The 26,938-nt window shown below is 33.2% G+C and overlaps 1 protein-coding gene across 1 annotated transcript; it reads right to left on the reverse strand.

Moving 5' to 3' along the window:
- Positions 1 to 2,613: 2,613 nt before the first annotated feature.
- Positions 2,614 to 25,825, reverse strand: LOC124373263. The gene is made up of 7 exons (XM_046831647.1): positions 25,754 to 25,825; positions 22,073 to 22,193; positions 18,805 to 18,938; positions 13,879 to 14,034; positions 13,609 to 13,772; positions 4,261 to 4,408; positions 2,614 to 2,746 (listed from the first exon to the last, which is right to left on the reverse strand). Exons 1-7 carry the CDS (start codon positions 25,796 to 25,798, stop codon positions 2,735 to 2,737), a joined length of 780 nt encoding a protein of 259 aa, XP_046687603.1. The 5' UTR covers positions 25,799 to 25,825; the 3' UTR covers positions 2,614 to 2,734.
- Between the last annotated feature and the right edge of the window lie 1,113 nt (positions 25,826 to 26,938).

A 26,938-nucleotide genomic window follows, 5' to 3' on the forward strand; every position in this document is an offset into this window, starting at 1 on the left:
TTTCATTGCTGCCTTCAACAGGTTTCTCTTTTGGCTGGTTTTATACCATAATTGTTGAAGTGGAATGAGGCTTCTTTAGTGTTCTAGGAAGACTAAAGGTGAGGGGAGAATCCTTATTTGTTCACAATAGCATAATGTTTACTATCACCTCATGGTGGATTTGCTATTGAATCTCGGTTTGTGACAACCCCCTGCCCTGAATATCCCTGTCACTATGGCAGCTACACATAAGAACCTATTAGTTTTATTTTCTTCAGCTTCTTGTCCTTACTGGCTGTATGTAAGTAAAGTCTATTATTCGAGAGGCTAGATAAATTTAATTTCTGTCTGTTTTACAAAATGTCTTGAGAAGAAAATGACCTGAGGACTTGAAATTTTGCATGCAACTTCAGCAAAGCCTGTTATGCAATATGTGGGCTGATTACTCCAGCCTTGTGAATAAAATCCACTCCTTTCAATTCAAGAATTTCACATAGATTCATCATATTTTGATTGAAATATTTCCTTTGGCTTCAGCTAGACCATAAAAAAAAATACTTGTTCCTCAGATGGATAGCAAACATAACACATCAAATCATAAGATAAAGAGATCAATTACCAGACCTTGAAACACAGTAATACTGTTTTTTTATGCTAAATGGCAAACATACAATAAACTCCTGTTAATTTTCGAACTCTCCAAAAACTGACATCACCAGTTGATTGTTGTTCTCTTTACTGTCTCAATTTCTGATGATGGCATTATCACGCCGAAACATGTAGAATTTTCTGCATAATTTACAGGACTCAAATTTCATGGTAGGTAAAAACCCATATTTTGAAGATTATAACAAAAAAGGAATTCTCCCTTAATATCAGGAACAGTCAAATTGGTGGTAACCTTAAATTTTTAGAGAAGATCATGATGTCTAGATTGCTAGAGCATTAAACAGACGTTATTTGAAAAAATCATCCTTTAAGATGACAACTACTGGACTGTCAATTCCAGACTAACCTTTTTGTAATTTTTTCCTCAAGAGATTTCTGAATAAAGATGATATTCCATACTACCAAATGCACAATAAACCATTAAAAATGTGATATAACAATTCTTTGAGTAATTTATGAGATATTATTGAGATAACATGTGAGATACTCAAATCATCCTCTGAGAGATACTCAATTTTTTACCTTTCACAATATGTTTGAAACAGAATGGAAAGTTTTATTTTTTTCTATAATTATTTTTATATCATTCAACATGGTAATTTACCCTATTTATTGAGAATATGTCTAAGCCAGAATGTACAATCCATACTTCTTTTGAAGAAAAGATTTGTACTGATCATACTACAAGTAAAGTACTTACCAAGTACAGTTTGCTGAGAATTCCGGTAAGTTTTTCCCCCACATCAAGCTTTGCTACCTCTAACTCCTCACACATAGATTGACACCTTCATAGGTCAAGTACGAAATAGTGTCGTGTGATAATATAGGGCTAACAAACAGAAATTTTATGTAAGTATAACAACATCTCATAAAAGTTTTAAAATCTACATAAACACAGCGTTCAGTAAGCTTTAAAATGTTAAAAGTAAAAGAATACAATTTAACATTTTAAATTAGTCAAGCAGGTTTTGAAAAACATATCAAGATAATTAAACTGCTTTAATTTTTTTTTTTTTGTAGCGAGACCTGAAAATTATTTCATTATGTTACAATACATGTTAGTAATACTGTATATTACAGAATGGAAAAGATTACTATAGCTAACATAAGTATAAGAGAAACCCAGTTAACATATTATATTTCTATCTTATTAAAATTTATTTAATTTATTAGATTTTCAACTGCCTCTAAGTATGGTGTTAAATGGTATTGCTTATTCAATCTCAAATACTTAACATTTTAATACTAAGGTTTACACAACTGGTGTCCATAACTACTAGTGTTAAAGTCTTCCGGTTCACACTGCACCGGAACATTACTCACACAATTAACTTCTTGAGATATTCTGGCCTTGTTGTGAACAGCCATCTTCAGTCAACACATGTTAAACCAAAATATTTCATGAATTTAATTGTGTACAAAACGTTTGAGCCAGAAGATCGATGATTGTTGAAATACTAAGCACTTTTAAATGGCCTCACCCAATAATAAATACCAGGAATGGTTAATTCCTGCTATTAATTAAGGAATGGTATTTGCTTATTACCTAATCATTTTCAACGTTTTAAACGTATTTATTCAGTTTCAATTTATCAACTTTTCCACTTATTAGAAATATACTTAACTTTCATTGAGATATAGGAAAAAAGTCAGTCAAACTTCATTGTGAGTTGAAGGTATTACCTTCTTTAAACCCAATTTTGGAATGATGTTTTATCAAAATTGAATTGTATTGCAAAAACTTATTTTGTTCAATAATGTCAAAAAACCAACATATATGTCCCTTTGAGAAATTTAAATAAAATAAATTTACAAACACAGTCAAATTCTAAATAAGAGAGATGAAGGAAAACTGAGTAATGACCTGATGAGGTCCAAGTCCCAGCTCTAGCTGTGTGGCAAACGGCAAGAAAAACATGATGAGCCAAGTGAAGTGCGAGGTATCCATCTGCAAATCCTGGTGGACAGTACCACCAGCTTGAGATCTGAGACCAGCAGACCGTATCCTTTCAGCAGGAAGTCCACAGTGAACTCCTTCAGCAGGTGAGCGATGTCCTCTTCACTAGGTGTATGGTTCAGGAACGTTTTAATACTCATGCTGCAACAAAGTGTCAGATGTTTCTATACAGATATAGTCTCGGAGCCAAGAACCAATTTGCACTGTACAAGCACACAACTTTGTTTTTCTTGAAATTGATAAGGGGATGTTTCTTCAGAAAGAAATATATTATCAGCCACGCTAGTCATGAAAGAGTTTGAAATAGAAGGGTATCGTAAGGATTAACCCTTATAACGTCTGTATATCTTTTTCACGACTTCCAGCAAACGGCACAATATTAAAAAAAAATTTTAAATGTGTAAAGTTCATTTTTATTTTTACTTTCTATAATTATGGTAAGTATAAAAAAAGTAAAAATTTTTAAATTATCTTGTACGTACATATATTTATGGGACATTAAAATTGTAGATATAAATAAAGTCAAAATAAAAGGCACACAAAATTTTATTAGCTAAACTATAAACATTACCAGACAATATAATTAAAATAAATTATATATAATAAAATTAAAAATAAATAAAAACCATTTAAACAGAAAACACGACGAAGGAAACCGACTCAGCGATGGTTAGACACGCACTACCTGAAGCCAAACTGCAAACAAAAAGCGCGCGCGCTGTAACGGCGTCTGTGCCGTGTGGCGGGGAGAGTGTCTAGACACTGCGTCTATTGTTTCAAACAATGTAACGCGACAGCTATATTTTGACGCTTGACATAGGTCAATAACCCACACACATGGTTGACGCATACCGTTAGTGACATTGATCGGATTTAAAAGGAACTTAAATTTGCTATAGACGCAGTTTTGTGTCGATGCGCCGTACCGCGTCTTTGCCGTTTGGAGATAGTTTGTCTATGAGCCATACGGCGTCTGTGACGTTATAAAGGGTTAAACATTGTAAGCGATAATTTTTGGCAGATTATATTTTTCTTAATAGTATACGCTTAAAAACTATTATCAGACACATAAATAACAGTTATATTATCATCAGGTAGCTAGATACAGAGGCTAAAATTCACCACTTTGAGAATCTGTATGTGGTTACGTGACACTGATACAATATCAATTTATGTTTCTGGTGTTAGGTTTGCTAAACTAAGAAAAATATGATCTGAGAAAAAAATTATTATTTCATATTTTTAACCCTATCGATACTCCCTCATTTTGAGCTCCACCAAAAACTATCATGGCTGACAATCTATTTTCTTTATTAGGGGAAATTTATCCATCTAAAAACACAGGTTGTAAATAAGTAAAGAAATATTGCTGTTAAAAGTTTACACCCATTGACAATATCAGAAGTTTTAGCTCAGAATCAAAATCGGTGGGAAAAAAATTTGGAGCTGATGACAGGAGAAGAATTTAAAATGTAAATTATGATAAAGTTAACAGCTTAAATTAATTTAAAATCTGATCCTTTTCTCTATTTCCTTCTTCTATGTAAATTTCCTGGAATTGTAATGACTTAAAAAAAATCTATCCATTATAATTTCCTTATAACAGTTTGCTTTTAAACAATTTCTTTTACTATTCAAGATGCTACTCAACTTACGTGGTAGTCTTGCTGCGTTTCATGAGTTTTCTTCTCTCTACGGAGCTCTTTCCTGGCTTGACAAGTCAAAGGTAACTTTCCGTTGTTGTAACGATTAGTCTGAATCATATGTAAAGATTTTTGAAGGATAGTCTTCTTCTTTCCATATCTTAAAAAAGCAAAAGTGAAATAATATTAATATAATATTGTTAATAATTTAAAACAGGAAAAAGTTTAATGGGTGTAAATTTGTTTACTATCTTCTATTGTTAAACGATGATATATTATTGAGCAAATCATTTTGTAATCAAAATATTATGTACAGTTGGGTTAAACTGCACATAATAACGTGAGGATTTAAAATTGGCTTACACCAACATCACTGTTTGTGCATACAACAAATATACAAGTCATGTCTGAATGTAAGCATTATTTAAAAATTATTAATAGAAAACTTTTACACATCAAACTTTATTGCACATAAAAGAGCACATTTAGTTTACAATATATCATACTACATTGTATTCACAAATTTTTAAGTGCTTTTGTAACAGATGAACAGTCAATCCATATCTTCGTACAAGAAATATCCCACTGATAATGTCCAAGCTGTACAGTGTTTCTTTCAAAGCACTTAACAACAAGCTTGCACTAAATCAGCTCATACCAAAATAGTCCAATGACATTTGAGATGGTCTTGTCATATGGCCGCTGACTATCAGCTGTATCCTAATGCTGGTGTGGACCAGTAATTTTTCATACACTTAAAACTGGGAGCATTTGTGTGTGTTCAGGAGGGATTAAAATGCAACTGTCACCATCAGAAGTGATAGTTTGAGTTTTCAGGTGATGTTTACAGCACAGTATGATCACACTTGTCATACTGACATCTTGCTATGAAAACCTTGTCGTCTGCAAGAGAGCATGGAAGAGTGTGGCAAGTTGTGAGCAACTAGTTTAAATCATTGTTTAATAATGTAAAAGTCTTTCAAAAGTGTTCTTTGGATGTTAAATAAGTGAGTGTTTTCTATATTTAAAGCACTGGAATAATAGGTATCAGTTGATTTTTAAGTATTTCATATATCTCTGATCAAGAAAATTGCATGGACATTATAACCTATATTATGTTTTTCGAACAAACATTTAAATGTTTTTCACAATATTAATTGTTTTTCTAAAGTAACAAGCTAAAAGTTACAATAAAAAACTTTTATTATCTTTCAGACTAATAGTTGCAAATGGATTATTATTTTAATAGTTTGAACGTGAAATTGAGTTATATTGCCTGTTTGCTGTGACATGTTTAAATCAAGTTTGTCTGTTTGATTGAATACCTTATCTACAACTGATAAACATTCCCTCCTATCCATCACAGTAGTTCAGTGGATAACGTCTCTGACTGTTAACCTGGAGGTTTCAAGTTCAAATCCAACTGCAGGCAAATATTTTTGCTTTATAAATTTTACTGTGATAATTTTTTTAGAGTTTTTTATTTGTATTTTATTGGATTGACAAAACAAATAGAGTTTATTTGACAATAACATATTTATTTGTTAAATTGTTTTAACAGGACTAACTTGACTTGTGTGTTCATTTTTTATTATTTTATTATTTTGTGTACAGTGTTTAGTGTCTGTAATGGATCAAAGTTGTGTAAATGACTGTAGAGTGTGTGGCAGGTATGCAAAAAGTGCAGCCATATTTTGCACTGGTACTTGTAAAAAATGGATTCATTTTAAATGTATTGGTTTGACATATTCAACAATTAAAAATATGACAGATGAAGAGATAGGGGTATGGTTGTGTCCATTGTGCAGTGAAGCTGAACTGAATGGTTCTAATATGAATAATAAAAATGAAGATGATGATTTTAATCTTTCCCTTTCATTGGCTACGGAATTAGGTAGTGCCATCCTCCAAGAAAATGAAAACTTGAAGCAGGAGTTGCACGAAGTAAAAAATCAAAAGTCTACATATGAACTACAGTTGGAGGATAAAATTCAACAAATAGAAGAAGAAATGAAAATAATATTAAAAACTCATAGTGATAAGGCAAATGAAAATGGATGTTGTAACAATAAAATCTCTTGAAAGAAAATTAAAAATGGAAAAACAGCTAAGGGAAGAACTTATAACACAATTAGAACAGGAAAAAAACACTGCTACCCTGATCAATAAAGACTCTGCCCTAGACTCTCCTCAAAATACTGTAATAAAAATCTCCAAATTTTCAAACGCAAATTATTATTCAGGAGCTGAATTCTTGTAAACAGGAAATTGTGAACTTGAATACTGTCATCACAGTGTTAGAACAAGACAAAAGGACGTTAGAGAATAATTTGACTGAATTAAAAGCCCAAAATTCAAGGTGTATGCACTGTTTTCCAGATTTTTCAGGATGCCCAATGTAATAACAGAAGAATTTCTAAAAAGCCTATCCAACAAGATAACACAGCTTTTCAGGTACAGTGCAGTAATCAATTTGGGGTTTTATCGCCTGTTGATGTAAATACTCCTAAATCTATCCTCAATAAAAATTGTAGTAAAAACAATAAAACTAGAAAAACAATACTGACTAGGCCAACATCTCCTGAGATCCCAATCCCTCTACAGCCTCAAATAATAATTGATAACAGCCCTTCACATCCCTCCACTGCAATAATAAAATGAATCCTGCAAGGCTCATCATAAGATTTTGTTGTGTGCCGACAGCCATGGACGTGATTTGACTTGGAACTTAAATAAATTGATTAAGACACATCAAACAGTAGGTTTTGTAGCCCCCAGTGGTAGAGCCAAGCAAATTCTTAATCCAATAAACATTCAAGGGGAAAAACTGGACGAAAAAGACATTTTGGTGGTGTTTTGTGGTACTAATGACGTCTCCAGGAATGAGGCAAATGAAGCAATAAATATAATCAAAGACACACTTGAAGAACATTCAAATCAAAATATAATACTATTAAATATTCCACATCGATATGATTTAGTGCAATGGTCATGTGTCAATGAAGAAGTTAAGAGGACTAATGGTATTCTACAAGAAATAAGTGATCAGTATAATAATGTAAAGTTGGTGAATGTACATGATGCTGACAGAAAACTTCATACTCGCCACGGTCTGCATTTCAATCATAAGGGAAAACTGTGGCTTGCAGACAAAATTCGTGAGGCAGCTAAGACTTTTTGTGACACTGCTGAAGCTTCCCGGAGCCAGAGTCCAACCAACCCGGATGGTGTGCAGAGGGATACCGAGCCGCAGCTACAGGAGGAGACAACAGCATCGGGTGAAGAAGAGGCAGCCACAGTGTCGGGAAACTCCACATCAATAATTCTAGATCCGTTAAAGTAGCATATGTTGATAATAAATGCAAATTTTTCAATGTTTTCCATCTAAATGTTCAGTCAATTAGGAAGAAAATTGAAATGTTAGAACTTTTATTAGAATCACTAAATTGTAGTATTTTAACACTAAATGAACACTGGCTAGTCATAGAAGAAAGTCAGCTTTTTGTTCCTCAAGGGTATAGTCTTGCAAATATTTATTGTAGAAAACCGCCATTAACTAGAGGAGGGTGTAGTATTTTTGTAAAAAATGGATTGGATTACCAACCTATTGATTTGGAAAAATTTTGTATTGATACTGTGTTTGAAGTAACTGCAGTTTTATTGAGTAAGACCAACATTATTGTAGCAACAATATATCGCACACCAGGTTTAGGACCTCGCTTGCTTTCTGTCCTCTTTAGATAGTTGTGTTGGTTTCCTGTACAAAAAGTACCCTTCCAGACATATTATTATTTCAGGAGATTTTAACATTGATATTTTAAAAGATGATTTAAATACTACAAACTTTTCTCAATACATTACGCTCTTTAAATTTATACTGTTTAAATCATGAACCTACAAGAAATGTAGCTTGTCTTGATAACATTGTTACCAATATGTTTAAAAATGATATAGAATGTCAGATCATCGAGCCTCATATCTCTGATCACTCTGGTATTTTAGCAGTCTTCCACACGACTTTATGGGTAATGATCCAAACAAACAAACATATTTCAAGCGAATGAGGGACTTAACTCCCAAAGCAATAAGAAACTTTAGAATGGTGCTAAGTGAGGTTGACTGGAATTTCTTAAAAACATACTATACAGTTGATTTAGCTTTTAATGATTTTATTAACTTTTTGACAACTTCTTTTGAAGAATGCTGCATGATAAAGAAAATAAAAGTAGATTTAAATAAAAATATATGTAAGAATAAGTGGTTTACACCTGAGCTGAGGTCATATAGAGATTATGTTATGTATTTGTATGATTGCTATAAGAATAATAAAGGTCTTGCTGAAGAAAATTTATATAAAGATGCATATTTAAATGCTAAAAGATGTTATAAAGTAAAAATAAAACAAGCCAAGTTAGAATCTCATGAAAATTATATTCTTAGTTCTAAAAATAAGTGTAAAGCTGCTTGGAATGTTATTAGATTAGAAGCTAATTTAAGACCTGCAAATCAGGAAACAAAAATTGATTCAGAAATTTTTAATGACTATTTTATTAACTCTGTAACAATATCAAATGTAAATAATGTAGCGAGTAACTGTAATATAGCTGCCATCCAGTTTTTAAATAGGTATATATCTGACATGAATATTGAGAATAACGTTTTCCACTGGAAGCAGATTCCTTCAAAAGATGTGCTCAAGTATGTTTCTAAATTGAGTTCATCACAAAGTGAAGATGTTTATGGTTTCTCCAACAAAGTAGTCAAGGAAATAATAGATATTATTCTAGAGCCCTTAACACTTCTTTTTAACATGATGCTTGAGCAGAGTGTTTTTCCAGATACTCTTAAAGTTGTCAAAGTTGTACCTATTTTTAAGAAAGGAGATAAATTGTGCCCCTCTAACTATCGCCCGATATCATTAGTTCCTATATTTAGTAAGGTCTTTGAGTGCTGTATAAAAGACCAACTGTACAATTACTTTGCTGAGGGAGAACTACTAAGTAAGGAGCAGTTTGGTTTTTTACCTGGTAAAAACACTATCAAAGCAGTTGAATCAGTTGTTGAAAAAATCTTAAGAAGTTTTGAATGTAAAGATATGTTATCAGCTACTTTAATTGACTTGTCGAAAGCTTTCGATAGTATATCTCATGATCTGCTTTTAAAAAAACTTCATTGTTACGGTATACAGGGTAAAGAATTGAATTTAATGACCTCTTATCTAAGTAATAGGAAGCAAATGGTAGCTCAAGGTTCTGACGTATCAAAGCTCAAATTAGTTCAAATGGGTGTCCCTCAGGGCTCGGTCCTGGGGCCTTTTTTGTTTATTGTAGCTATAAATGATTTTGCTTTTAGTGTACCCTGTATGTCCGTTTTATATGCGGATGATACAACTTTACTCAATTCTGGTAAAGACCTGATTAGCTTAGACTTGGTGCAAGGTAATGCAATGAGGGTAGCTTGTGATTGGTTTAGAGCAAATTTCTTAAATGTAAACAATAGTAAAACAGAGAATATTTATTTCAGTTTAAGAACTGCTGTAACAAGTGGAAGTAAATCAGTTAAACTGTTAGGGGTACATTTGGATGACAGGCTTAGTTGGGATACTCATACAAGTAGTCTATGTACAAAGCTATCTAGGGTAACATACTTATTACGTAAATTAAGTTTATGTGTAAGTAGAGAAATGTTAATAACATCATATTTTGCCTTTTTTCACTCAACTCTTGTTATATGGAATACTTCTTTGGGGTAATAGTAGTGGAGCCCAAAGAGTTTTTTTGTGGCAAAAGCAAGCTCTAAGATTGATTAAGAATGTGAAGGGTAGGGAATCTTGTCGCCCGATTTTCAAAGAGTTCTCCATAATGACAGTACCATCTATGTATATATATTGTTGCTTAATGAGAGTTAAAGAAAATCTAGACAAATATGAGGTGCGTCAAGACATCCATAATTATAATACAAGAGCTAAATATATGTTAAATTTAATACCAGTAAGACTTGAAAAATTTAAAAAAAGTCACTGCTTTATGGAGGTGCAGTTGTTTAATAAATTACCTGATAGTGCATGGACAACGAGTCTAAATAAATTTAAAACAGTTCTTAAGAATTGGTTTAAGGTTGCACCTTTTTACTCTGTGGATGAATTCTTAGTCTGTGATACAAGTACCATAATTTTCTGATAGTCTGTTTTAAATGGTCTGATACATCTTTTTAACTATAAATGTTGTTTTAATTTGTACTGTTTATATGTTAGTTTTAATTGTACCAGTTTGAAATCTTTTAATTTAAGCTCAGCATTCTAGTCAAACTATTTTAATTTGTTATATTCATTTTTCAATGTAAATTTTGTGATAAATTATTCATTTGTGTTTCCTATTTGTAAGTATTTGAATTTTAGCACTGGTGAATATTTATTATGCAATTTTTTTAATATAGTTTTAGAAAGTAGTAAACCACTTATGTATAAACTTACTACAGAAAAACATTACTTATTACTGTGTTATAACCACCATAGAACTTTAATAGATTATATATATTTATATTGTCTGACAATGTCTATTGTACCTGTGTGTATTTAACGACAATAAATCTTCTTGATTCTTGATTCTTGATTCTTGACACTGCTTACAAATGAACTGTTAAATTAGCTTCTGAGTAAGAAGCATGGGATTGAGTATTATCATCCTTCATTTATTTTTTATATTGCAAGACGCATAATTGATTTTTCTACCTTCTTTTGAATTATGTAAAGCCATTAGGTTATTAAACTTCTACTGAATAATCTCAAAATTTAATACTGTGTGTACAAAAGAACAAGCATAAGCACAATATAACATTAATAATATTTTGTACTCATTGATATAGTCAAGGAATACATGATGTAGTACATCTTAAAGTTTATTAGAAGAAAGTGGGCACGGTGTCTCCTGATGTCAAAACTCATAAGAATTTTTGTGTATGGTATATTAAATATTGTATCAAGGAAAAATGTGTCAGCTCTAAAGACATAGGTAGGATGCAAAATGACGCCCTCAATTTTTCCAGCTCTACATTAAATGCAATTTGCTTTGAACTAATTATTTAAACGTTTTAACCCTTTGCACGCCAAGTAAATACGTATATGTTTTGCCCTAGTGCCAAATTACTGAATATTTAATTTTTTGAAAACTGTAAAGCCATTTTTTTATTTGTTTAAGTAATTGATTTAAAGAATAAAAAAACCATGAAATGCTTTTATGGGCATTTTTTTAAAACGAAATATAGATATTTTTCTATTTTAAGGACCAGTAGGTATGAAATGAACGAAAACGTTATTTTGATAAAAATGTATAATTTTTACAAACGTTATAGCGACCGGTACATGAAGTAGATATGATGTGTGATAAGTAAATAAATACACATTTTGGAAAACTGTTTTTTACGAATAATCGTCCAAAGTATGTAACCCCAAGAACGAAATCGTCAAAGTCCGGATCGTCTGCGTTAGCCATAATTATGGCAATATATTCACAAGTTACGTCAAAATAATAAATAATAGTTATTACTATGGTAGTAATTTTAATAGTTCACAAGCACTAAACGTAATATAAAACTAATAAAACTGTAAAAACATAAACTGTCAGTGAGCAGGAACACTAGACATAGAACTTCACGAAATGGCGGCACTTCACGAAATGGCGGCGAGTATAATCGCTTTGGGCGTTTCGAGAAGTACGGGAAACAAACATGAATAGAAAGAAACAGCTGTTACCTATCGATACTCCTCAAACGTTCAGTTGGCACGTTGGCTAATGCACTAGGCAGCAAAAGTGGACTTTCTCTGCCATCAAGCGGCAAATTTGACAACTATTAAACTATCTAATGTTGTAAAATGTAGTTCGCGATATAACTCGCTATATGGGCGTTGTACGGACTTTTATGCATGCGAAATAACTTGCTTATGGCGTGCAAAGGGTTAAACATTGAGAAATAAGTTTGTTTTGGTGTGAATTTGTCACAGAAATTATCACAGCTGTATCATCTGCTTGCATAGTTATTTTAGAGTGTTTAACATTTCTCGGTAAATCATTGGTATAAACTAAAAACAATAGATACCTCAAGACAGAGCCTTGTCCCAAAATTAATTGTTCATATTTCTAGAAGTATTTTCTTTTTCAAGTATTGCATTTAGTATAAAATCAAATCGTTAATGTATGATTGTAACCATCACTGGACACCGACCTGGATATCACATACGTGGAGGAATATTTTGTAGTAAACTCCTCAACTTTAACATTACTCTATTTTGTTTTAAGTTGCTTGTGAAACTATTTACTAACCTATAACTCACGGAATTTTCACTGTAAATCTCTTGTGCGTTCAACTAGCTTAAAAATTCCCTATATACACAAAATATGGTTTTATCAATTGTTTTAAATATTTTAAGGACTACAGGAAACAGAAAACGTATAAAACTGTTATGGAGTGGAACAATGAAGCAGTGTAGTGTGTATATGATACACTATTTCCACACATTCCTTGCATATATCATCCCTTAGTGATATTGTGGTTCTCTATTAGTTCTATTCCTAACATTATGTTTTCTAAAAAAATAATAGATAACACTTTGTGCCAGTTTTAATAATAGTTAAGTATTCCAGTTTGGTGGAGAAACACTTGAGAAACAAATACATTAATTTTGTTACTACTGCACTTCATTTCAGTTCTCACCAGTTGTAATTTGAGGTGGAACACACCGGAACAGCATTCCAGTACCCCTGTATGAAAAATTAAGCATTTTTGGTTTACAAGGAAAACTTTCCTCTACACCTTAGAAATAAAAAAAAAAACCACTGTTTAGGGACCTCATACTTTCAAACATTCTTCAGGGGACAGCTTGGACCCCCCTTTTTACTGGATTCTCTACGAGATTACAGTTCTGCCACCTCTAGTTCTAGAAATTCATCACTGGTTTCTAACAAATAACTTTTATTACTCTTGTATGTATTTGGTAATACTTCAAGTGAACAGTAGAAAAAATCTTGCACCACAATTTATAAAACAGCCATGTGTAAAAAACGTTTTTATCTCTTCTTTCTTTTACAGAATTATACTATAAATGTATATAATTATTATTCTTTACATAATTAGATAAATTTTATTCTTTAAAATGTAATTATAAATGAAAATAATAATTTTGTTAAATAGCTGCAGTGTTATGATAATTCCAGATCCCACTAAATACAAACGGTAACAGATAATGCATTGAAATATCAGCAGGTAAGGCTGATGTATACGGCAACCAGGAAATTAAAATATGACAATTTGACATTTGGATTACAAATATTTGGAAAGTACACTCTGCGGAATAGTAAAACACACCTGGAAGGTTCCTTGTCCTCATTACTAGACGTTGAGATGGTCTCTTGGTTCTGTGATACATAACCACACTCTGACTCCTCCTCCATCTTCATACTGCCACAGGTGGACACACTACTCCCCAGCCCACTCTCTGATCCCCAGCACATCCTGGTTCCCTGCATCATCTGAAGCACAATTTTACTTGTAACTTAACATTTTTTTGTAATAATCTTAATTATCATATACACTAAATAGAAAACATTTTATTTTGTATATATGACAAAAGCGTACCTTGTTGGTGGTCTGAGACTCGAAAGGGTGACTGTGATCAGGCTGCCGATGTTTGGCTGGGTGAGTGTTTTTGCTGTTGCCGTGTTTGTTTCTCATGGCAACCTGGGCCTTACGGCCGTTACCATGTGCCAACATCTCCGTCATGCGAGTCTGAGCCTGCCGAAATATAGTGAGCTCAGTTAACATTGTTAAGCACTGAATTGACCTGCAGTTTATAGTTTTGAGTTGATATACATTTATATACTAAGATTTTCAAATGAGTTAACTTCATAGGTAGTTTAGTAACAGTATTATATAAAATGTAAGTTATAAATAACATTACTGTAACTGACTTATTTTTCAACCAATTTACACAGATAGAGTGCTATTGGATTTGTTATGAAGTTTATAACAAAATATTATTTCAAAAATTGTTGTAGAAATAATGGTTTTCACAATATTTAATTTTAAAATTCTTAAATAGAGCCATTTATGACAGAAAGTGATATTATTATTTGTTTTTCTTGTTAATGTCCCTTTGATTAGCTTAACACCTGCCAAGTTTGTAGTTATTCTTGTTAACGTAGTTGGACTGAATATTTTATATGGTTTAACACGTTCGCTACCAGGCGGCGCATATTTGCGCCGCCCGGGTCATCGTAACAGACCAACGTTACAAAATGTGGTTGTTCTAAACTGACCGAGAATAATTGGTGTGAGACTAACCACAGACCAAGGATAAAATATTGTTGAATTGAGCTATAATTCAACAACATAACCTAAAATGTACGTCTGTACTGTTCTTATTTGATATATAGCTGATTTGCGTAATTTTTACGGCGCGCATATGTGGGACGCTTGGTCTATAGCATCAAAATCTTAACATAGATCAAGCGTCCCATATATGAGCCACTATTTATTTGCTCAGTTACTGTAGGTTTTATGGTAAGTTTCAATCAAACATGCATATCTTATTATGAGAGTATTTTATTTCATGGTAAAAAAGCTCAAACAACAGTTATATTATAAATATAGGTTCATTTAATGTATTATTATACATACAGGGTGGAAAAAAAAGTATGGAAACGCTTTCACTAATTTTGTATGGCTTCACTTATACAAATTAAATTTTGTACATCACCACTTGTATTAAGAACCTAGTTTTTGAGACCAGTGGGGACATTTTATCTTTTCAAGGGGACGGCCCGTGAGGAGTCGGACGAAAATCTTAAATGTAAGCATAGGCCGAGTTTGGTATCAAATTAAAGGTCTAGTAAAGAGAAACTCATTACCGCAAAACCGCACTTAAAAAGGTTGACCCTATCCAGAGTACGGGCCGTTTGAATTTCATAAGTAACGTTTGATTAAAATTATTATTTTCTCCGCAATTTCACAGTCTCAAGTAAACTGTTCTGACTGAAAATGACACTTTATGGAACACAATTATCCAAAAGAATTAAATTAAAAATTATCTATGTATTACAAAAAATAACCATACCTTTTAAATGAGGTACTCAAACTGCTCTCCGAACACTTGTTGGCAATGAGCTAGTCTATTATAAAAACCTACTGCAGTCACATTTTTGAAGCATCTCGGGTGTAATTCTTCTTGCTTCTTCTAATAAACGATTTGTCAGCTCCTCAATGTTGGCTGGTTTAGTTTTATACACCTTATCTTTTAAGAAGCCCCACAAAAAGAAATCTAGTGGATTAAGATCCGGTGACCTAGCCGGCCACTCAACGGTACCCCCTGCGACCAATCCAACGGTTAGGAAACACTTCATCTAAGAGATTGCGCACCCGCAAATAGTAATGGGGCGGTGCTCCATCTTGCTGAAACCATACTGCATTAAAATTTGCCCCAAGAAGAGCACGCACTGCTGGCAAAATGTTATTTGTCAACATATTGAAATACATTTCGCCTGTTACATTTCCATCTATCACAAACGGTCCTACAATGTTATTGTTTAGTATTCCAGCCCACATATTCACTTTCTGAGGCCTTTTTGTGTGGCCTTCTATCATCCAGTGTGGATTTATGGTCGGCCCAGTAACGGCAATTATGCCGATTAACTTGTCAATTAACAAAGAATGTAGCTTCATCTGAAAACAATATCGAACTTAAAAAATTTTGAATTTCGTTCACACTTTTCTCATCATTATTTCGCAAAATTCAGTCCTTCGATCAAAATCATCCTCTGCAAGTTCTTGGGTTAGGGTTACTTTAAAAGGGTGATACTTGTTTTTGTGTAAAAACATTCAACACTGAGGTATGGCTCATATCAAGATCTTCTGCAGCCACTCTGGCCGAGGTGCTGGGATTTTCAACAAATGTTTGGAGTACATCTAAAGATTTTTGTTCATTTGTTACCGATTTAGGCCTGCCACTTCTTTCGCGATCTTTGACTGTTCTAGTTTCTTCAAATCTTTTTTACTGTCTTAAACACTGTTGACTTACTAATTGGGGGTCTATCAAGAAAAGTGTCATTAAACAAATGCGCTGTTTCTTCATAGGGACGAACTAGATATCCATACCCACGCATCATAAGCAGCGTGATTCTCTCAAACTCACTAAGTGACATTTGCTTTTAAAACTAGTAGAATAAAATGTAAACACTTAAGTAAAAAAAATTATAGCTATTGCAGTACCTTCTAGTGAAGACTTTTAACTTTATCTTACGTGGACGAAATTATAACGCAGACTAAAAACCAAGCTGATATTAAAAATACAAAACTGTGGAGTTTTGCTGTGACAGTACTGTTTGTATTGCCTAAATCAGTTTATGTTTGCCTGAGATAAAAGGGCTGGAGGGACTGGACCTTGACCTCATGTTAATAAGGAGTTACGGTGGTATTATTGAAATACTCTCAGTTTCTTGAAGACAAGACAGGAAAACCCCTATTTATCCAACAAATGTAGAGGTAAAAAAAAATTTTTTTGTTGGAAATTGTTTTTCAAATTTACATAACCGACATAAAACATACTACTGAAAGTAAATTAGTTACTTCACAAGACAAAATTACTAAATTTCTTTGTCATGAAATTCATACGGCCCGTACTCTGGATAGGGTCAACCTTTTTAAGTGCGGTTTGCGGTAATGAGTTTCTCTTTACTAGACCTTTAATTTGATACCAAACTCGGCCTATGCTTTACATTTAAGATTTTCGTTCAGATTTTCGATAGACGTCAGTCTATTTGAGGAGCCCCGAGAGGCGCATATTTGGGACGCCGGTGCACGGGTAGAAACCGTGCGGCTCATATTTGAGCCGGCTGGTCTATGGGTATACGACTTTTCTTCACATGGTGGTAGCGAACGTGTTAAAGTAAACAAAATTTGAACTGAGTAAAAATCTTATAATATAAAATTTTACATTATAAAAAAACTTTAGTAATTTTTTCTGTCTACGATTACCGGCCAGATGACGATAATGCTCTTATAACAAAAAACGTTACGCCTCAGCTCGGATACGAGGGGGTACCCAAAAAAAACCGGAATTATTTTATAAAAATTATATATTATCAAATTTTTTACAATACGATCTTATCTCCTTCAAAATAATCTCCATTACAACTAATACACTTGTCCCAATGGTATTTCCATTGATCAAAACATTTTTTGTAGTCATCTTTAGAAATGGCTGCAGCTCGAGCTTCGTTTTTTTTCTTAACCTCTTCAACGCTGTCAAATCGTTGACCTTTCAAGCCTCTTTTCATGTGTGGAAATAAAAAAAAGTCGCATGGAGCGAGGTCAGGCGAGTAAGGTGCATGGGGCAGCGGAACCATGCCGTTTTTGGCTAAAAACTGCCTAACTGAGATGGCTGTGTGTGCCGGTGCGTTGTCGTGGTGGAAGAACCAGTCCTCCAGTCTGCCACAAATCGGGTCTTTTCTGGTGAACACTGTTGTGCAATCCTTCTTAAAATCTCCAAATAAAATGTTTGGTTGACAGTCTGACCTGGAGGAACAAACTCAGAATGAACAATGCCTTTAGCATCAAAAAAGCAAATCAACAAGGTTTTAATGTTTGATTTGGCTTGCCGACATTTTTTTTGGACGAGGTGAAGATGGCGACTTCCATTGGCTTGACTGTTGCTTCGTTTCTGGGTCATAACCATAGCACCATGACTCATCACCTTTTTCCAGAAAATCGGGATCATTTTTGAGATGTTCTTTCAGAAGGCGGCAAGTTTCAACTCGATGTGCCTTTTGATGGTCAGTCAGAAGTCGAGGAACAAATTTGGCAGCAACCCTTTTCAGTCCTAAATCTCCTGTTAAAATTCGCTGAAACCGAGCTCCAAGTTAACCCACTACTCTCTGATAGTTCCTCAATTGTCTGTCGACGGTCGGTGAGCACAAGTTTCACGAATATTCTCAAATTTTTCGTCCGTTCAAGAGGTTGATGGACGTCCAGAACGAGGTTTGTCTTCAATCGACATGTCCGCCATTTTTAAATCGAGCGAACCACTCGTAGACCTGAGTTTTCCCCCATAGCATCATCTTTGTAAGCTGTATTTCAACATTAAAATAGTTTCTGCAGCATTTTTACCACGTAAAAAAAACAAAATTTCACAGCTGCACGTTGTTCACTTAAAACTTGCCATGACAAAAAACGAAACAAGAACAAAAAAGGGTTAGCGAAAACAGTCACTACGAACGAACAGAATGCACTAGGACAACGGAACTGGGGTCACTGAGCTCGCAATGGGTTGCGCGACACAAGCCTAGCGGCAGGAATGTGTACTACACGCTGCCGGCTGCCAGCAATACAATTCTGGTTACTTTTGGGTACCCCCTTGTATTTCTATTTCCCTTCAACGGCAAGCTTGTCTCTAACGAGTTTATTAATTTTATTTAACTTTCTTATTATTTTAGTCACATTTTAAAGTACTTGATAAATGTTTTCTAAAATATAAAAATATTTTAAAAGTGAGATGAATGGATGACCTACCACTTGCTTTGGGTGGCACTGATGTTTGGATTCCACTTCACTTTTGGGAGTGTGTTTCTGGTGATCACTGTCAGAGGAGTCAGAAGTAGGATCAGACGTCCGCCATAGACGAGGAGTCCACCTGATGCCTGGTCCTACATTATCACATGTAAGTAGTCATATCACATTACATTTTCAAGATCTTATTAAATTCTCTGTAAAACATTTGAGAGATGGTGATTAATACATTGTACACCAAACAACATAAACATATATTCTATTATTTTCATCTATTTTCAGTCTGTATGTTTCATACTTCACATTTTAGAGCTCAAATCTATATAATTACTATCTATTTAACTGAAACTGGAATATATGTTTTTTTTCAAACTTAACTAATTGCCTGGGTTACTTAGTGTAAGGAAATGTAGAGATAACTGGCTGAGGGGTGAAGTGTAGGAGTGAAGGAGAAGAAGATAAAAGGAATCCTTTGAGTTTAGATTTTTGCCAGGTGTGTATGCGAGAAGACACAGACTTCAGACCTTATGTAGTATGAGAAGAGCCAGACCAGAGTGAACTGTTAAGTCTTTCTTTGGAAAAATTATCTTATAATAATTACTTACAAACTTGTTTGTTTTGTTTTTAATATGATATATTAATAGAACTACATAACTGATAAAAAATGTTAATTTTAAAGCACAAGTGAGGAAATATTTGTTGTAAAAATAACTTGGTATTTACCAAAACTATTTTGGTCAACTTTCAACTTGGATCAAAAAATTAGTTCAGTAAAAATTCTTCATTTGTAAAACGTAGTATTTTTTTCAATAAACAATATGCTCTTACACACATACAAATAAACATTTATCTTGAAAAATGCAATTTTATCGATCTAATCTAAAAATGCGAGCCATCTAAATCATATATCATTTATTCTCAAACTAATAAGTTGTAATTGCAGTATATCAGGGTCTTTCTGGGAAGACATCTTTTCTTATTATAAAAATAATAGAATTTTAAAGTTTGAACAATTTTGTTTCCAAAAAAATGTAATTTTAGATGATTTTTTAGTCCTACATAGACTTTTCTCATACATTTTAGCCTCTTGCTTGTAGTTGCACACTTGAATTCAAAGGGTTAAAAGCTTTCTTAATATAAAAAAACTAGTTTACTAACTTTAACATGATGGGCAATTTCATTGAAATCATCCTGATAGAAAAAAAATTACAAGGTAAACAATGACTGAAAAAAGAAACAAAGTCTGCTTTTTTGTATATCGTAATTTTATGGCAGTTTACAGGGAAATACCTGGTACTATCACATAACCTCAAACTGATTATTAAGCAGTAAAGTAAAATTATAACAATCTCATTCATATAATTCAGACAAAGCCATTAAATTGTTATATAATGTACATGTAATAATTTCTGATAATAACAAATTTAGCATGGATCTGGTTATTAAAAAATGTAAAAGAGTCCAACCACATGTGTAATTTATATAATAAGACAGAATCTGATAAAACAGAATCAATTTGCTTCACATTGAAAAAGCTGAACATAAATGAAAATTGTTCTAAACCAGTTTAGTTGCTTGGAGTGGTTTTTGACCAGAAGCTTTCTTGGAAGGCTCACACCAACACGGTAATTTCAAAAACTGTTCAAGTTTTCTACTTAGAAAATCTTGTGTGTTGGTGGAGATATGATGTTTATCTCCTACCTTAGTGAATTTCACTCTCACTTGATATATGCTGCAATGCTCTGGGGAAATAGTAAGGGTGCTAGCCAGGTTTTCACATGGCAAAGAAAGGCAGTGAGAATTTTGGCCAATTTAGCTTATCAGGATGATTATAAACAATGTTTTATTGATTTTAATATAATGACAGTTCCTCCCATTTTTATATTTCAAAATTTAATACATGTAAGGAAAAACCAAAATGAATTTGTTTGTTTTAAAGAGGTCCATGACTATTATACTCGAAGGGCACAGGATATTATTATACCTTCTTCCAGGCTACAGAAGACTATAGCTAGTCATAGACATTTGCAAATTAAGTATTTTAACACACTACCACAAGAGTTCAGAAGTTTAGAACTTCAATTGTACGCATGTAAATTGTCACGTTGGCTTATAAGTAAGTCCTTTTATTCACTGGAGGAATTTTTTATTACTAATATTAATCTACCTTAGAATAGATCTACCCTTTTTCTGTTTGGGCTGACCTGAATCTATTACTAGTATTCTTTCCATGTTTTATATAAGCACTTCAATCTGTCTTGATGGTACAGGTCTTTGGGCAGTGTGGACTTTACTTTAGTCTTACACTTGATCATGTTTAGGCTAATTATGTTATTATGTTTTTTAAACTAGCATAATGAATAGTATCTTCTGGTATTTACGCATTGAAATCAATTTCAAAATATTGTAATTCTGGAAACTCTAAAAATGGTTTATTACTCACATATTCACTCGCATATTTCTTTTGGTGTTGCTTTGTACGGAGCAACCAGTAATGCTAATTTGCAAAGTATTTTGCTGTTACAAAAGAAGGCTATGAGGGTTATGTTAAATTTACAGAGACAGGAGTCAGTGAAACAAATATTTTCGGATTTAGGTATTTTAACTATTTATGGGCTTTACATTATGGACACGATATTAGAAGTAAGGAAAGCTAATTACAGCTTACCTAGATTAGGCACCTTCCATAACTATTCAACTAGACACCGTAATCAATTGGCAGCTCCACAGATTAATTTGCAGTTCACAAGGAAAAAACCAATAGTTGCAGGTATTAGATTTTACAATAATTTACCTAAAGATATTTTAGCAATTGACAATTTTCAAAACTTTAAAAATAAGCTAAAGCAGTATTTGATTAGTAGACCACTTTATTCATTTGATGAGTTTTTTGTCTTTAGTTTAGTAGCTTTAAGGACTAAAATGTAAAATACACAAGGTAATCTTGTACATAATGATAAACCGTTATAATGACCGATTTGCCATGGGACTAGAAAATAAATTTTGTAGATTGAGTAGGCATTATGCACCTTGTATTATCTTATGATACCATAGTTATTGTAATGTATGGTATATTGTAAACTGACACCATTTTTATGTTTGTTACATGTTATGTTTGTATAGTATGTATGTTTTGTATAGTGTAATGTATTACACATTTTATTTCTTGACGTTGTCTATAGCAATGTAAAATTGACAAATGACAATAAATAAAAATGAAAATGAATGAAAGAGTTTTAGAAATAACGTGCTCGTCTCTTGATGAGTTTACCTGCGGAGAGGGTGTTACTCTCGTCGTCCTCCGAGCTCTCGGTAAGTGCTGTATCACACCAGATGTTGAGCAGCTTGTAGAGAGTGTTGCTATGCTGATCCTTGTACAGCAAGGAGATTAGCTGTAAAAGGCAGGGTTCGTATTATACACTGAATTATCAGAACCATTTCAGATATTGTGGGGAGAAAATAAAGGGCGGCAAAATATCTGATGGAGAAACATTAATATTGTAATTTTATCATACAAAAGCGTTTGGAGAAAGAAAAAAAAATGTTGTTTAGTAATTGTACATAAAATTTGTAACATATATGTGGGTTTTGGAATCCAACTTAGATTTAAAAATGTTTGCGGTCTGTGATATTTCTGGTGCTATAATTAATATTAATTTTTACTCAGATAAAGAAAATATGTGCATACATAAACTTAAAAAGAATACTTAAGTCAATGATTTCTAAAATTTAAATGTATACACATGTTCCTGCCACTTTGGTGAACTTCAGCTGAAAGTGTCAACAGCTGTTTAGGGTCAGTTAACTTTGGATTACGTGTCATAAATATTATAATTATTTTCCATAATTATTAAATATCCAGAGAATTGTTCCAATGTTTCCCACCTTTTAAACCTTCCTTAGACTTCTACAAATATTTCAAAACTAAAATTAGCCAAATCAGTCCAGCTGTTCTCGAGTTTTAGTGAGAAAGATCTATACAAAGAATATTCATGTTTTATATATTAAGATATAAATATTATATCTTATTATAATATATTTTATGTACATGTTAAGAACTTTTTGTAAGTAATTTAAAATGCAATAAAAGGTGAATGATTTATTTTTCTTTCAGGTTTAGTAATAAAACCTTTGAGTACATGATAAAGTACCTACAGGAATATAAACATTAAATACAATGAAAATAATAACCACCATAGCTGACAATCATGTCAGGTATATGAACTATTGCAGATAAATCATAAGGTCAAAGTTCAACAGATTAGTTTATAGAAAAAAAGAAGATTACCAAATATACACGATTTTATGTATACCTAAAATATAAATTATTACATTCATGTTTCTTTGCAATTATTCTTACTCACCTGGGTAAGTAAAACCTTTTGTTTAATTCACTGAAATATTCTTTTGAATGGTATTAGGGACAATACAATACAGGATTTCTAAAAAAGAATGTTTGGATTTTGAAGTATTCAAGATTTAAACGTCAAATTGAAGAGAAAACAACAAATATTGTTTTCATACCTTTTGTTTTATACATTTTGATGTGAGCTTCATTTGTTACTCTAAAGATATGAAAGCGGTATTCAATTTATTGCTAAGTGTTACGTAGCATCTCTGGTGTCACAGTTGTAATTGCTTCTGAAATACGCCCATGCAGATGTGCCAAATTACAAATATTTACTACACAATATTCTTTACATAACTTCACAAAAAAATACGAAGGAGTCAAATCCAGTGTGCCCCTGCCTATTCCACCGTTTGGAAACCTGATTTTAATGTTTCACGCTCTTCCCAAAGGTAATGAGGTGGGGTGCTGTCTTGCATCAAAATGATTTGTTCACTGGCTTGTTGTTTCATTGAAAAAGAAAGGGCCTGGGCCTATCACTTGGTCCTCACCACACGCTCACTTTTGACAAATCGTGCACATGTTAGGCCATATGTGAACCCCATATCCGACAATTGTGACCATTAAAAACACTACTTGTGTGAAATGTAGCTTCGTCTGAGAACAGCACTCTTTTAATAAAATTGGGATTGTCATCAATGACATTGAGCATAACACTGTAAAAATCTGAATGCTTAGGGCGATTGGCAGGTTTTAATCTGATGTCTTAACTGAATTTTGTACGCACAACGTCTCAATGTTTTACAAATAACATTGAAGACTGTCAATTCGGTTATGTTTAACTGAAGACTTCATCAGATAATCGATGGCCGGCCAGTTTAGTGCCCCTTTCAACAATAGACAATATTCTTTATTTGCAATTTCTTTAAGAAATACAATGGCATCAACATGTGGTAATCTTGCTTTACAATTTTATGTATCTATTTGTTTATTAATTTTGTGTAATGTTTTGTCATCTTATAAAAGGTCAAAAAACTCCTTGGTCAAGTATAAGGGTCGCTCCACTAGCCAGTTCTGAAGTTCATTTTTTAACTGGTTTCCTCTCTTGTCCTTAAGGTTTTGTGGCAATGAGTTGATGATTTTGCGGCCAACGTATGAAGGTTTTTTGCTAAATGTTGTTGTGTGGTGAATAGGAAGACTGTAGTCGGCTGCTCTCCTAGTGTTGTATGAATGTATGTCTTCATTTCTTGGAAGGTCCAGCTGATTGGTGTAGATGACAACTGCAAGTATGTAGAGTGATGTGACGGTTAAGATCTTAAGTGACTTGAACGCTTCTCTGCAGCTATCTGTAGGGCATAGGCCTGCAAGTGTTGTAATAGCTTTTTTTCTGGAGGATCAGGATTTTGTTAAGGTTGGCCTCGGATGTTGAGCCCCAAGAAATTAATCCATATCTAATGTGAGATTCTACCATCGCGTAGTAGGCTGTTTTGGCTAATTTCCGGGTCTCCCATCCACTTCCTGTATCACGAAACTGGTTGAACCAGCGATGAATTGATTAATCATCTTGTGAATTTTGACCTAAATACATAACTCGAAACTGACCCTGCACACTAACAATTGATTTCAACTCTATGTACCACAGAACACATTGTGCCTTCTGTTGCGCTGTAAACATCGTACTTGCGACTGATGCCAGGCATGTCAGTCTTAATAGGAACTGCCACCACACAGCTGATCTGCTCATGCCAAGGTCAATGTATCCTCCTATTCTACACGGAAAACAAAACTTAGTTATGTCAACTTCAATTTAACATTTAAATCGATTAGTTATCTTGAATAGTTTTATAAGTAATGGCTGTTCAAAATCCCGGTATTCTTTTTTTGGAGACCCTGTATATGTATTTTCATAAGTGATTAAATAGCAAACACAGTTCTATATACACTCTCACCACAGTTTGTACCAGATTCAAGTCACAAGTTTATTTATCTTTAAACACTCCAGATGTGAAGGCAATGAATGAAGTGCCCTTTGTAGTCTTGTTACTATCTAAGGTGAACTGTTTCTTTGAAAGCTGTATTAACTAATAGCCGAGTGAGAAGACAAACTAAGGAACTATATTTAACATGGACACCGAACCACTCAAATATTGGTCCGATGGTATTGGCTGGGTTTTAACAGTGCTCACGCTGTCTAGACACTGCACACGAACATAGAGACAACATGAACATTTGTGTTCAAACCTTGTTGCAATTACCAGGCTTACCTACAAGTTACTAAATTGCAATACTACACCATGTGTTCTGGTTATGGTTGGCTCACTGTACTGGCACTAGATGTATGGTTAAAATATAGATAACTATGGAAAATTTAGATAATGTTGCCTCATTCCCATAAATTATAAATCTATATACAGTAAATAAAATTAGAATTGTTTATGTAGTTTCAAAAAGTTTTGATTTGACAAACCAAAATACAAGATTGCAAAGGTAAAGCTGGAAAGTTAAAAATAGTTTGGAAATTTGGATTATTTTTTTAAAGACAGGCAGCAAAACATATTTTATTTTATAAGGCTGTGATATGACTGTGCTATCAGTTTGTCTTACCTGTACAATATAGGATCCCCACTGCCTACGTCTTCCACACAACATCAGCTGGATCAAGACCTGCCAAAAAATCAGATGACAACAATTTCATTTTTATAGCATAAAATTGTATATATCAACAAATGATAACATTTACTTTGATAATAAAAATAGGTCAGGCGTTGTTTCAGTTTAGTCTGTATCAGGGTGATTTTCATGCTTGTTCATGAGCGTGAGTTGTGTCTTGTCACTGCCAAACAACTTTTAAAGTTTGAGGAAGACTATGTCAATTGTCTAACTGCTGAGTTTCTGCTTGAAAGTGAATAGCATGAGAAAAAACATGTTATGCACACTGTGGCTAATCCAGGATTCTAACTTAGGGTGGTTAAAGATCTTGAGTCCAAGGTTTTTTTGGAGCCATTACACTTACATTTTTTGACTTTTCAATGAGTGTCTTTTTAATGGCTGTGTTTCTGTCACAACACCAAAAAAAAACAGCATTCTGTGCACACAGCTCTTTTTCGGAATGCCGTTAGGACCTACAGAAGAACTTGAAAATCGAAATGAAATAATGAAAACATTAAGTGAAGATCTGAATCAAACATATGAAGAAATAAAAAGACTAAAATCCCAAACAACTAGAACCTTAGTTCTAAAAAATGTAAAATGTTATTATTAGAAAGAACAATTGATCAGCTTAATGCTACAATAAAATTTAACCCTAAAAATCATCATTATTCAGTGTTAAAAAAAATGGGCCTAGACCATATTTGTCCACTAAAATATTCTAAACCGAACTGTGGTAGCCAAAAAATAAAAACTCGAGCTTGGATTTCTGAAAATCATGGTAATTATGAGATCTTTTCCCACGTTGTTGAGGGGAAAAAGTTACAGTTTAAAATGTATGGAACAAGAAAAACTTTCAAAAGAAATATTGAGAATGAAAATCTGAAGAATGGTATACTAGTATTAATGACTGGAGCAAACAATATGCCAAAAAATGAAACCCTTGAATTAATAAAAAATGTATCTGCCATCTTGAACTCTATTAAACACACAAATGTCATCTTGGTCAATCTCCCAAATATGTAAGACCTAAGTGACTGGTCTTGTGTAAATAAAAAGATAAAGAAGACTAACTCAGAACTTTCAGAAAACTACACTAATGTTCTCATGGTGGTCACCAGTAAAACAGAGAGACATTTG

The sequence above is a fragment of the Homalodisca vitripennis genome, unplaced genomic scaffold, assembly GCF_021130785.1.
Source record: "Homalodisca vitripennis isolate AUS2020 unplaced genomic scaffold, UT_GWSS_2.1 ScUCBcl_5191;HRSCAF=11808, whole genome shotgun sequence".
In the NCBI taxonomy this organism is placed as follows: Eukaryota; Metazoa; Arthropoda; class Insecta; order Hemiptera; family Cicadellidae; genus Homalodisca; species Homalodisca vitripennis.